Genomic DNA, 10113 nt, shown 5'->3' with positions numbered 1-10113 from the left:
ATCGCGCGCCATTATTTACTGCCCGATGGGCTCCCATGTGCAGTGTTGGACACGTGGGGCCACCGGCCACGTGGACCGCGCCCGATGAACACCGGAGGAAAAAAAAAAACCTTTCCTCCCACGCTTAAGCAGTTAAGCTCAACAAGGCACATGCTGTTAATCTCGAAGCACAAGCGTGTCAGCTCGTGAACATTGCTTGTATACTTTTTTTTTAATATATGTTATCACCACAAATTATACTTTGCATTTAGAAGGCAGGAGTAAAACAGATCGGGTGTCTATCCATCTGAAAACTCCAAAGCAGCACGCAGGCGTGCGCAGCTCCTGAGATGGGCCGGCCCTTTTCTACGTGGATACAGCTAAACACCATCAGACATGACAGAAGAGATTGCTCAGTGCAAGCAAAGACAAAAAATAGATAAAAAAGAGCTCGAGCTGTACTGTACCCTTGCGCACCTGTCTCCAGCGTCCGCCGTGGACCGAGCCACTTTTACTCTTGATCTCCCCCGATTAGTTAACGCGAACTGTTTATTTCAAAAAAAAAAAATAGTTAACGCGAACTGGCCCTGTATATAAGCACCCTCCGCGCGCGCGCACCGCGCAGCGACAAGCATCGCCCGCATAGGAGAGCACGGCGCGGCCCAGAAACCGAGGGCAAAAAGGAGAGAGAGAGAGAGAAAATACACAGCCGCTGAGGGAGGAGAGGGAGAGGGACAGCTAGAGGGAGTGCCAGAGGTGCAGGGGGTGGGTGGGGGGATGGAGAGCGAGATGGCGGACGCGCCGGCCGCGGCGGCGATCCCCGCCGCCGCCGAGCCGCTCCCGGCGGTGGCGGAGGAAGGGGAAGGGGAGGCGGCCGAGGCGGTGGGGTCCACCCTCACCATGGAGCGCGTCGCCGCCACGAAGAAGTTCATCGAGAACCACTACCGCTCGCAGATGAAGAACATCCAGGAGCGAAAGGAGAGGTACCGCCCCGCCCCTGCCGATCCCGATCCCCACCTGGCCTCGGTCACGGGGCACCAATTCTGGCTGCAGGCTGCGCGCGGCTGGGCTAGATCTCGCGCGCTGCGAGCTCGATCGAGGGGGTTTGAGCTGGGGTGGGCCTGGTTCGAGCTCCCGCAGCTGGACCTTGACCATCCGAGCTGCTAAATTTGGGTGCTTATTTACGTGTGGTTGCTTGTGGAATGCAGGGTAGTAGTAATTTGGCTGCTTATTTCCGTGTGCTTGCTTGTGGAATGCAGGGTAGTAGTACTAGTAGCTCGCTAGCCGTGATTTCAGAATTTCTAGCATACCACGATACTGTGATGTAGGGTGTTTTAGTGGAGTATGGTGCACCAGACCGTCGTAGATTCTGGGATTGATCACCTCTAACTGCAATTCGAGGTCCGGGTGGCATGTTTTAGCTGTGACAGATAGTTCTCAGATGGGGGAGGAGCTGGTTCCAGTAGTTGCTTTCGAATGCTTTGTGCCTGCTAAATGCGTCAGGCGGAAATGGTTCAAATCTGCTCCAATGCATGTGCTCCTTTTTGTTTCCCTTTATTTTTGCAGTGTGTAGGCAGTGTTCTTTGTGTTGGTTTAAAATCACTATGAGACAGATGGTTTTGTGTAACTAGGGCATGTTTTCAGGCTGGTTCTGAACTGAGAATGGACTATCTGACATTCTCATGATCTTTCCATTAATAGGCAGTGGATGGTGATGCACTTTAAAAATGGATGCACTTGTTATATTAATTATGCTAGTAATTTACCTTATGAGGAATCATCATTCATTAATGGCATCCAGCTTGTCTTACCTTTCCTTTTCTTTTACCAAGGTGAAAAATCATTCCCGTTTCCCTATTTCTTCAAAAGGAAACAATGCATCAGATGCCAGTTGTATCAATACATTCTTGAACATTAAATTGATGCGCGTTGAAGTAGAATTCTTTTCTGTGGAATACTCCATCAGATGCCGGTTGTGTATATATATCATGAGCACGCATTTTTCATATGTTGATCTCTTATTACACTAAGCATACATTTGATTTATGACCTACTATTTATGGTTCATAATTATGAGAGTGTTATTTGTTGAGCCTCATCCTTTGGTATTACAATTTATTCTAATCAGATTTCTTTTTACCTCTGAGACCATGACTTTTATTTGAAGAATGTGCATCTTTTATTCCCCTTTTAGTATTTTACCACTTACAGAATCTAATGCATTGCAGGCGCTTTAAATTGGAGAGACAGCTAGCTTCTTCTCAAGTTCCCAAGGAGCAGCAAATCAATTTAATAAAAGATCTGGAGAGGAAGGAAACTGAATACATGCGACTTAAGAGGCACAAAATTTGTGTGGATGACTTTGAGCTGCTCACCATCATTGGGAGAGGTGCTTTTGGAGAGGTCTGCTAACTGAATTTTGACATATACTTTTCCACATGTAGTGTAGCACTTGCTAATACTAATTATACCTATGTTACTGTTGATGGTTGTGCATGTAGTTACTTGCAGTAATTTCCTATGTCCATAAATTCTTAAAGTCTAGGGAAAGCAAGGCGTGTTTTATATATTTCAGATATGGCAAGTATTTGTAGTATTGCAACTGTTGCTTTTGCCTTTAATATCTTACCTCCTAAGATTTTGTGCTCTTTATAATGTATATGACAGGTTCGACTGTGCCGAGAGAAGACCTCTGGCCACATTTATGCAATGAAAAAACTCAAGAAGTCTGATATGGTTGTCAGGGGCCAAGTAAGATAGCTTCCATTTCTGGCTTTTTCGGTTCCTGCTTTGTAGTTTATACTGGCTCCATTGACTGGCTTATGTTTCATCTAGTTACCTGGATGTAAATATTAATTATATGAAAGTGCTTTGCTATCTGTGAGTTCCTTTTCCATTTATTAGTACTGTTTGAACTTCATTTTGTTGATATAATTGTAAAATGATGTGTGAGAGAACCAAGTAACAGAAAACACCAATGCTACAAGCCTACGAGGGTAAATTTGCTGAGCTTGATAGTACTCATTTATATTTTACTATCCAGAGGATTTTTTGAATCATCCATTTAGTTGACATGTTTTTCATTATCTTAATTCAGTTACCAGGAACTTTATTTGAGACCAGTAAACACTTGATTTTGTTTGGATGAACCCCGTGAATGTTGCTATGCCTTATTTTAACTCCTGATCTTGTCATTGTTGTTATATTCTATTATGTTTGAAGAAATCACATATCAAGTGCTGTTCATCATAGTTGTAAAAACTAAAAAATCCCTCTTTAGAAATTTGTCTTGACTAGGCTTCACATCACTCTACTAAAAAGGTTACTAGCTTGATATCTAACCATTCAGGACACACTGTACTATGGAATCTGTTTTTATCAGAATCTCTGATGTTTTTGAAGAGGCAATTTAAGACTTAGCTATTAAAGGTCTTGCTGTCTTGTTTGTGAAGAAAATCCTTTTTATCAGAATTATGCAGATGTTTTTCAAATGACCATGAAACAGTTGTGGTCTATTATTGAGTTAATGGATTTCTTTATTATCCCTGTTAGGTCGAACATGTCAGAGCCGAAAGAAACTTGCTAGCTGAAGTTGCTAGTCACTGCATTGTGAAGCTTTACTATTCTTTCCAAGACGCTGAGTACCTTTACCTTATTATGGAGTACCTCCCTGGTGGTGATATCATGACCCTTCTCATGAGAGAGGATACCTTGACTGAACATGTTGCGCGATTCTATATCGCAGAAACAATTCTTGCTATTGAATCCATCCATAAACATAACTACATCCACAGGTTACATATCTTTGTTTAAATGCATCTAATGTATTGTAGTTCTACCATTTTGCTGATTTATATATTTGGTTTGTTACCATTTGCAGAGATATTAAGCCTGATAACCTGCTTCTAGATAAGAATGGTCACATGAAGTTGTCAGATTTTGGGCTGTGCAAGCCAATCGACTGTTCTAAGCTCTCAACCTTGAATGAAGATGAACCCATGGGCGATGATAACCTAAGGGAATCAATGGATGTTGACAGTTCTCTGTCTGACACAGCAAATGGTAGAAGATGGAGAAGTCAACACGAGCAACTTCAGCACTGGCAGATGAACAGGAGAAAATTGGTATGCATACTGTACAGTTTATATATTTGGCATTGCATCAGTCTTTATAATTTTTCTTTTGCTTGCATAATATCTTGTAGATATCCTTACCAGGATCTAGGAAATAAAATTGATACCATGTATGTACAATGTACAATCTCAGTGTTTCTTAGTAGCTTTTCTTACTTCACATTTATGTTGATGCCCAGGCATTCTCAACTGTTGGGACACCGGACTATATCGCTCCAGAGGTTCTGCTAAAGAAGGGATATGGAATGGAATGCGACTGGTATGCTTTATTGGAATAATGTTTTCGCAGTCAAATTAATGTTGGGACACTTGTATGTGTCTTGCATTTTAATAACTAGTATCTATTGTACTCTATTTTATTCTCAGGTGGTCCCTGGGCGCTATCATGTATGAGATGCTCGTTGGGTATCCACCATTTTATGCTGATGATCCAATAACTACATGCCGAAAGGTTTGTTTTTCTAAGAGCTTATTTTTTCCTCGAATGTAGACATACATAGTTTCTTTTGCTCAGTTTTACCATTTTAACTTACTAATAGTTTGGTGAATTTTCTTTGGCTTAGATTAGGCTCATCATCAAACTAAGCTTAGCTTATGGAATATGGATATTGTCTAATAAGTCTTATTTTAACCTTGCACATCAACTTCTTGAATCGTTAAAAGCTTAAGCTGCTTTTTCTTAGAGAGCTGCACTGATATCTGTTTTCCCATCATTCTAGATTGTGCACTGGAGAAACCATTTGAAGTTTCCTGAGGATGCAAAGTTGTCAAATGAAGCAAGAGATCTCATTTGCCGGTTATTATGTGATGTTGACCACAGGATTGGCAGTGCAGGGGCAGATCAAATAAAGGTAGCATCCCTGTCACAGAAAAGAAATAATTTGACTTACAGTTCTTGTCTTATTTACTGTGTTTTCTTGCTATGTTTACTATTAGGCACATCCTTGGTTCCGAGGAGTTGCATGGGATAAACTTTATGAAATGGAAGCAGCATTTAAGCCTCAAGTAAATGATGAACTGGATACACAGAATTTCATGAAATTTGAGGAAGTAAGTGAAGTGCTTTGCACTCAATTTTTTGCTGCTCCACAATTCTTTAAATTGTAGACTATAGTCAATCTCCAGCTAATCATTTTGGTGAATAAGTTTACTCTTGTTCCTTCTCTGGATTCTTCAAACTGTACACCCTGTCAATCAACAAAAGTATTGCCTTCGGAATATAGCGAGTTATTATTGGTAGTCTGCCGGTACTGTTTGATTGATTTTCTTGCTCCTTATTCCAACTTCTAGGAACACCAATGATTTTCATGTACGAGGTTATGTTTATATCTGTGTTTTTATTCTGAATTTGCATGACTATGGGTTTTGCATTCTGAGTTTGCACTACTTAATTTCTTGTTAGCTTATGAAACGCACTTCTCCAACTTACTCATTACTCTCTGTGGCAGTTGGAAAATCCTCCAGCAAGAACAGGCTCTGGGCCCTCAAGAAAGGTATGCATGTACATTCAGATTCAGAAACTAGTCTGAAAGCAGAAAAAATATCAATGCAGCTCTAATTTTTATCATCTATTTCGTTCCAGCTTGCTAGTGTATCGACAAACTGGTTTCCTGAGTTCTTTTTTTTCCCATTGGATTATGATCTCACTCCCACTATTCATGTTGATACAAGCTGCCATAAGAAAATTAGATGTATTATGTTTTGTACTGTATTATCCATATTCTTATGTGCTGTAGAAGTACAAAGCAGTACTGCTGTACTATTACTGTTACAAGGCATGGTATTACTCTGTTGCCGAACAAAGGTTATATTGTCTGCTATTTAGAACAGCTTTTTGCACTAGTAACTCAAAGTTAAAACCACCTGCCTATCTTATTAGACTTTATGTTCATCTATTAATCTTACATATACACATCTATTTTTTCCGTTGCACTCTCAATCTCTTATATATGTTTTGTGGAACAAATTTACAGATGATGCTAAACTCCAAAGATCTGAGCTTTGTGGGTTATACATACAAAAATTTTGATGCCGTGAAAGCAATAAAAATTTCAGGTTTGTCCCCTTATGACATTGTTACCCTATCAAGGAGTTCTGTGTGTTTAATTGCCGAAGCAATCATTTTAGGGAGCTTAATCGTTCCACACTTCCACTGAATTACCAGTGTTTACATGCTAGGTGTCCATGGCATGTAGATGGACATTATATATACTAATGTTACTTCTGAAAGACTGAAACTATAAATGCATGCAGATCTGCAAAGGAATTCATCTCTAACAAGGCCCTCCATTGGTTCAATATTCGGTAACATACTTTTTGCCAGTGACATGTAACCTTTATTGTGATCACTCCACTGTCTACTCTTATCTTACTGGGATATTACCAATCTCAGGTCCACCAGGCATGGATTCTCCAATGGAACCAAACGGCAGGGACACACATATGCACACCGTTTCATCTGGTGATCCAATGATTCCCTAACCGTCAGTGTTGTTTGGCCTCTGCAAAGTTCCAAACTAAATCAGCACACGAAACGCCTGGATGATGTGGTTCCATCTGGACAACCTGCTCATTTTTAGCCAGGTTTCTGCATTTTTAACCGTGGGTGGGCGTTTTGTAGAAATCCAGCAAAGTTTCTAGTTGTAAAATAGCATGGCAAGGACTTTAACAAAGGTCCCATGTGCTAAGGGCTCGTCGGACATATGGGGGGCAGGTTTTTGGAGAAATTGCACCTTGCGGCTGGCTGCCCAGGTTGGCGGAGCAAATTGCGGCCTTCTCTTGTGGCAGTTCCCGGTCTGCTAACATTGGATCACGGAAAGGAAATAAGATGGTGTTCTTGCGGCAGGAATTACATGGCTGAGCTGTTGTTGTTCGTGATGGTGTTTGATATGTATCAGGAATTTTTCCCATTTCTGAAGTAGGAATTCTCGTAGCAGAGCTGTTGTAGCTATTTATAAGAAAACATCTTTTTACAGCATCTTTGGCTCTTGATCTGTGACCCACCCTTTTAGGAACTCTGAACTCTGTGCGGTCTATCATTCACCTGCTATTTCTCGTTGATTTATGGAACCTGACATGTTTTTGGTGAAGATTCAAGTTGTGAATTTTGTGCTGCATTTCTGACTCTGACTACATTTCTGAGAAATTTGGATTTTACCACTCTCAAGTCTCAACATGGGCATCTATCCACACAGGTGCCATCATAGATTTGCCGTTTTTATTGATTGGTTCATCAGTATCTCCTGATCAGCAGTCCAGCAGACGAGAAGAAAATGGAGACAGGCCGCAGGCAGCCATGAACGCCGCCTCCCTGCATCCACCTTCCCATGGCGGCGCCGGCGCTGATCTCGCGGGCGCACCGATACCGAGCTGGGCCCTCCTCGACCTCCACGCCTACTTCTCCGACCGCCGCAACTCCACCACCGCAGCCTGCCTGACCAGGGACAACAAGGAGATCCAGGTCACCATCTTCCCCGCGCACCCGCCGCGCGTCTCCTACTTCTGCGTCCACTGCCGCGGCGAGGAGCCCAGCGGCTTCGCCAGGGAGCCCAAGATCATCGCCGCCGACGCCAACGTCCTCCTCCTCCGCATCTCCATCGGCAGCCGCAACGCAATGCTGTGCCCCAGCCTGCACGAGTACTACGTCTACAAGGCCTCCGGCGGCGCCGATGGGGCGCCGCCGTCGCTCCACCTGCTCCCGCACCCGAGCCTCTACTTCTTCTACGACGAGCAGGCCGCCCTGCTCAGCCGCGGCGCCGAGTTCACCGTCGTCGCCCTCCGTGACGACGTATCTGCATTCCACCGTGGCTCATCCGAGAGGAACGTCTGGACCACCAAGGCCGTCTTCGTGCCACCGGAGCGGCAGCAGGGAAGCAGCGGCGAAGAGGGCTTCCGGTTCCGGCACGAGACCTCCGATGTGGTCACCATTGGAGGAGAGCCTGGCACCGTGGCTTTCGTCGACATGTGGCGTGGCATCCTGCTCTTCGACGTGCTCCACGGTGACCCTACGCTTCGATACATCAGGATGCCGCCGCAGCTCATCAGCCCCTGCACCGGCTATTCCAGTCCAGTGCACACTCGAGACAGTGCTGTCGTCAATGGCCACTTCAAGGTCGTCGAGTTCCTGGACAAAATCATGACAGTCACAGGATCACATAGCGGCTACATCAATGATGGTTGGGTAGCTGCAACATGGAGCAAGGAGGTTTTTTCTCCTCACGAGGGTTCCTGGTGTCCAGGACACAAGCTTGAATCTCGTGACATCCATGTCGAACGTAATCTGCTGCTATTTGAGTTGCTTCCAAAGGTGCCGGATGATGAAGGGAAACCCTCAGATGATGTTGGAGAGACTCTATACAGGCCACCCGACACTCAGCTTGCACGATGGTGACATTTTTTACTTAATGACCAAGGTTGAGCTCCGGGACAACAAGGCATGGGTAATTGCTGTTGACATGAGCGATGGGACACTGCGAGGAGTTGCCGAGTTTGGTGCAGAAAGAGCTCTCGACGTTAGCTTGACCTACACCCAGAGTAGGATCTCTGAGCACCTGATCATGGCACCAGGTAATTATACTTTGCAATGTACACCAATCTTCTCTTACATTTGGTTTTTAGGCTGAAATCTTTTGCTACTTGGGTGTACTTTCAAAAGCAACGAGGTGATTGGCAAGAGGCACTTGGAGGGTGTGACATATGGGTTGGGCCTCATATATGATCAAATATTAAGAACGGTAAAACATTATTTACCCAGTACAGTAGCAACTAGCAAGCAGGAATGATTACTACCTTCCTGGATTAGTTGGAGCTTTATGTACACCATGAAATTGCTGTTTCTGTGGCGCTAGATGAGGATGCCAAATGTCTGAGGTTTAGTAGACATTCAACGCAGCTCACTACGTAACATTTCAGTAATCTGGTAGAGCCTTGATGAAAGCAAATAAGTCTTGAAATGTAGAATTGTTGGCAAGCGTAGGGAATTCATCTGAAGGAAATATCTTTAAAATGGATGGTCGAAATGAAAACAGCGATGTGGTTTCTGCTTTGACAAAAAAGCTACTCACTTTGGTGCTGCTGCACGCAGTATAAAACTTGAAATGGTCTTTAGAATCTCTACCATTATTGTTATTGGGCTGAATTTGTAGAACATTTGTTTTAAGCAGTAGTAAAAACAAACTAAATAAGTGTTCCTTTGCTGGCGCAGCAGGTCCAAACTCCAAAGGGCGAGCTGAAACGACCAGGGACGCCATTGCTGGGATCTTATAGCAAGAAACTTCTAAGAATCCCCATGGATATGGCGAGCGTGGGAGCTGAAGATGAGGATGATACGAACTTAGAACAATTAGCGGTTTAGGTGCACGTCTCATTTTGATGGTTAGATTCCTGTCTTGCTTGTTGGTGCTTTGTTTATACATAGGTTAAATTATGATGCAGTTCCCAGCAAGGATCATAAACAGACTGCACGATAAACTCCAGTCAGAGAGATCTGCAATCCAGCAAGGGATGGGTAGTGTCATAATTGAACCAGACGCGCTCATCGTCGTCAACAACAACAATAACAACGTCTTTCAGTCCCAAACAAGTTAGAGTAGGATAGAGTTGAAACCCAACAAAAGTCACAAATCAACAAGAGTCACAAATCAGGATTCTCCGGCCTGGCCCTGACCTTGGACTTGGCCCTATTGGCCTCAAGGCCAATTTGTGAGGGCACACGAGCGACACTCAGCACAAATCTTTTTGGGGCAAAATGAGATAGTTTATTGGTGGAAGGGGGAGGGAATCCTTACGTTTTGATGAACTTGACGAAGTTCTCCTTTAGCCTGGCGTCCACGCAGCCGGTGACCATATTCCTCCACGAACGGTGGGGAGGCGGTGACCCCGAGCTCTGAGAAGATTGGGCCACGGAGGGTCCTGAAGCCAGTGCTCTTCACCCACTGGATTGCAAGGAGAGTGAAGCTGCAGCACCCTTGTCGGGCGGCGCCGACTCCTCCTCCGTCGGCAC

The 10113-nt window shown here is 44.1% G+C and overlaps 2 protein-coding genes across 3 annotated transcripts; both read left to right on the top strand.

The window, feature by feature from the left end:
* Window positions 1-688: 688 nt before the first annotated feature.
* LOC101781764 (serine/threonine-protein kinase tricorner) lies at window positions 689-7219 on the top strand. Its single transcript, XM_004968418.4, has 13 exons — window positions 689-962; window positions 2208-2382; window positions 2647-2730; window positions 3532-3773; window positions 3860-4103; window positions 4292-4371; window positions 4479-4563; window positions 4832-4963; window positions 5049-5162; window positions 5561-5605; window positions 6086-6167; window positions 6366-6416; window positions 6505-7219. Exons 1-13 carry the CDS (start codon window positions 757-759, stop codon window positions 6591-6593), a joined length of 1629 nt encoding a protein of 542 aa, XP_004968475.1. The 5' UTR covers window positions 689-756; the 3' UTR covers window positions 6594-7219.
* Window positions 7220-7365: 146 nt separating this feature from the next.
* Window positions 7366-9676, top strand: LOC111257393. Of its 2 annotated transcripts, none has more exons than XM_022826968.1 (2): window positions 7366-8678; window positions 9319-9676. In XM_022826968.1, the coding sequence occupies exon 1, from the start codon at window positions 7408-7410 to the stop codon at window positions 8500-8502; it is 1095 nt and encodes a 364-aa protein (XP_022682703.1). In that variant the 5' UTR covers window positions 7366-7407; the 3' UTR covers window positions 8503-8678; window positions 9319-9676. The 2 variants fall into 2 exon arrangements, with proteins under 2 accessions (XP_022682703.1, XP_022682702.1); XM_022826967.1 differs by having other exon boundaries at window positions 9316-9676.
* The last annotated feature ends 437 nt before the right edge of the window (window positions 9677-10113 follow it).

This window comes from Setaria italica, chromosome V (genome assembly GCF_000263155.2).
Source record: "Setaria italica strain Yugu1 chromosome V, Setaria_italica_v2.0, whole genome shotgun sequence".
Lineage (NCBI taxonomy): Eukaryota > Viridiplantae > Streptophyta > Magnoliopsida > Poales > Poaceae > Setaria > Setaria italica.
The sequence above is the reverse complement of the archived record's forward strand: the minus strand, read 5'-3'. Positions and strand labels throughout refer to the sequence as shown.

Excerpts from the sequence above, each read along its gene's own strand:
- LOC101781764 (XM_004968418.4), top strand. The coding sequence starts at position 757 with ATGGAGAGCGAGATGGCGGACGCGCCGGCCGCGGCGGCGATCCCCGCC. Across the intron at positions 963-2,207 it reads ATCCAGGAGCGAAAGGAGAG|GCGCTTTAAATTGGAGAGAC; the intron begins GTACCGCCCCGC and ends AATGCATTGCAG. Across the intron at positions 6,168-6,365 it reads GAAAGCAATAAAAATTTCAG|ATCTGCAAAGGAATTCATCT; the intron begins GTTTGTCCCCTT and ends AAATGCATGCAG.
- LOC111257393 (XM_022826968.1), top strand. The coding sequence starts at position 7,408 with ATGAACGCCGCCTCCCTGCATCCACCTTCCCATGGCGGCGCCGGCGCT.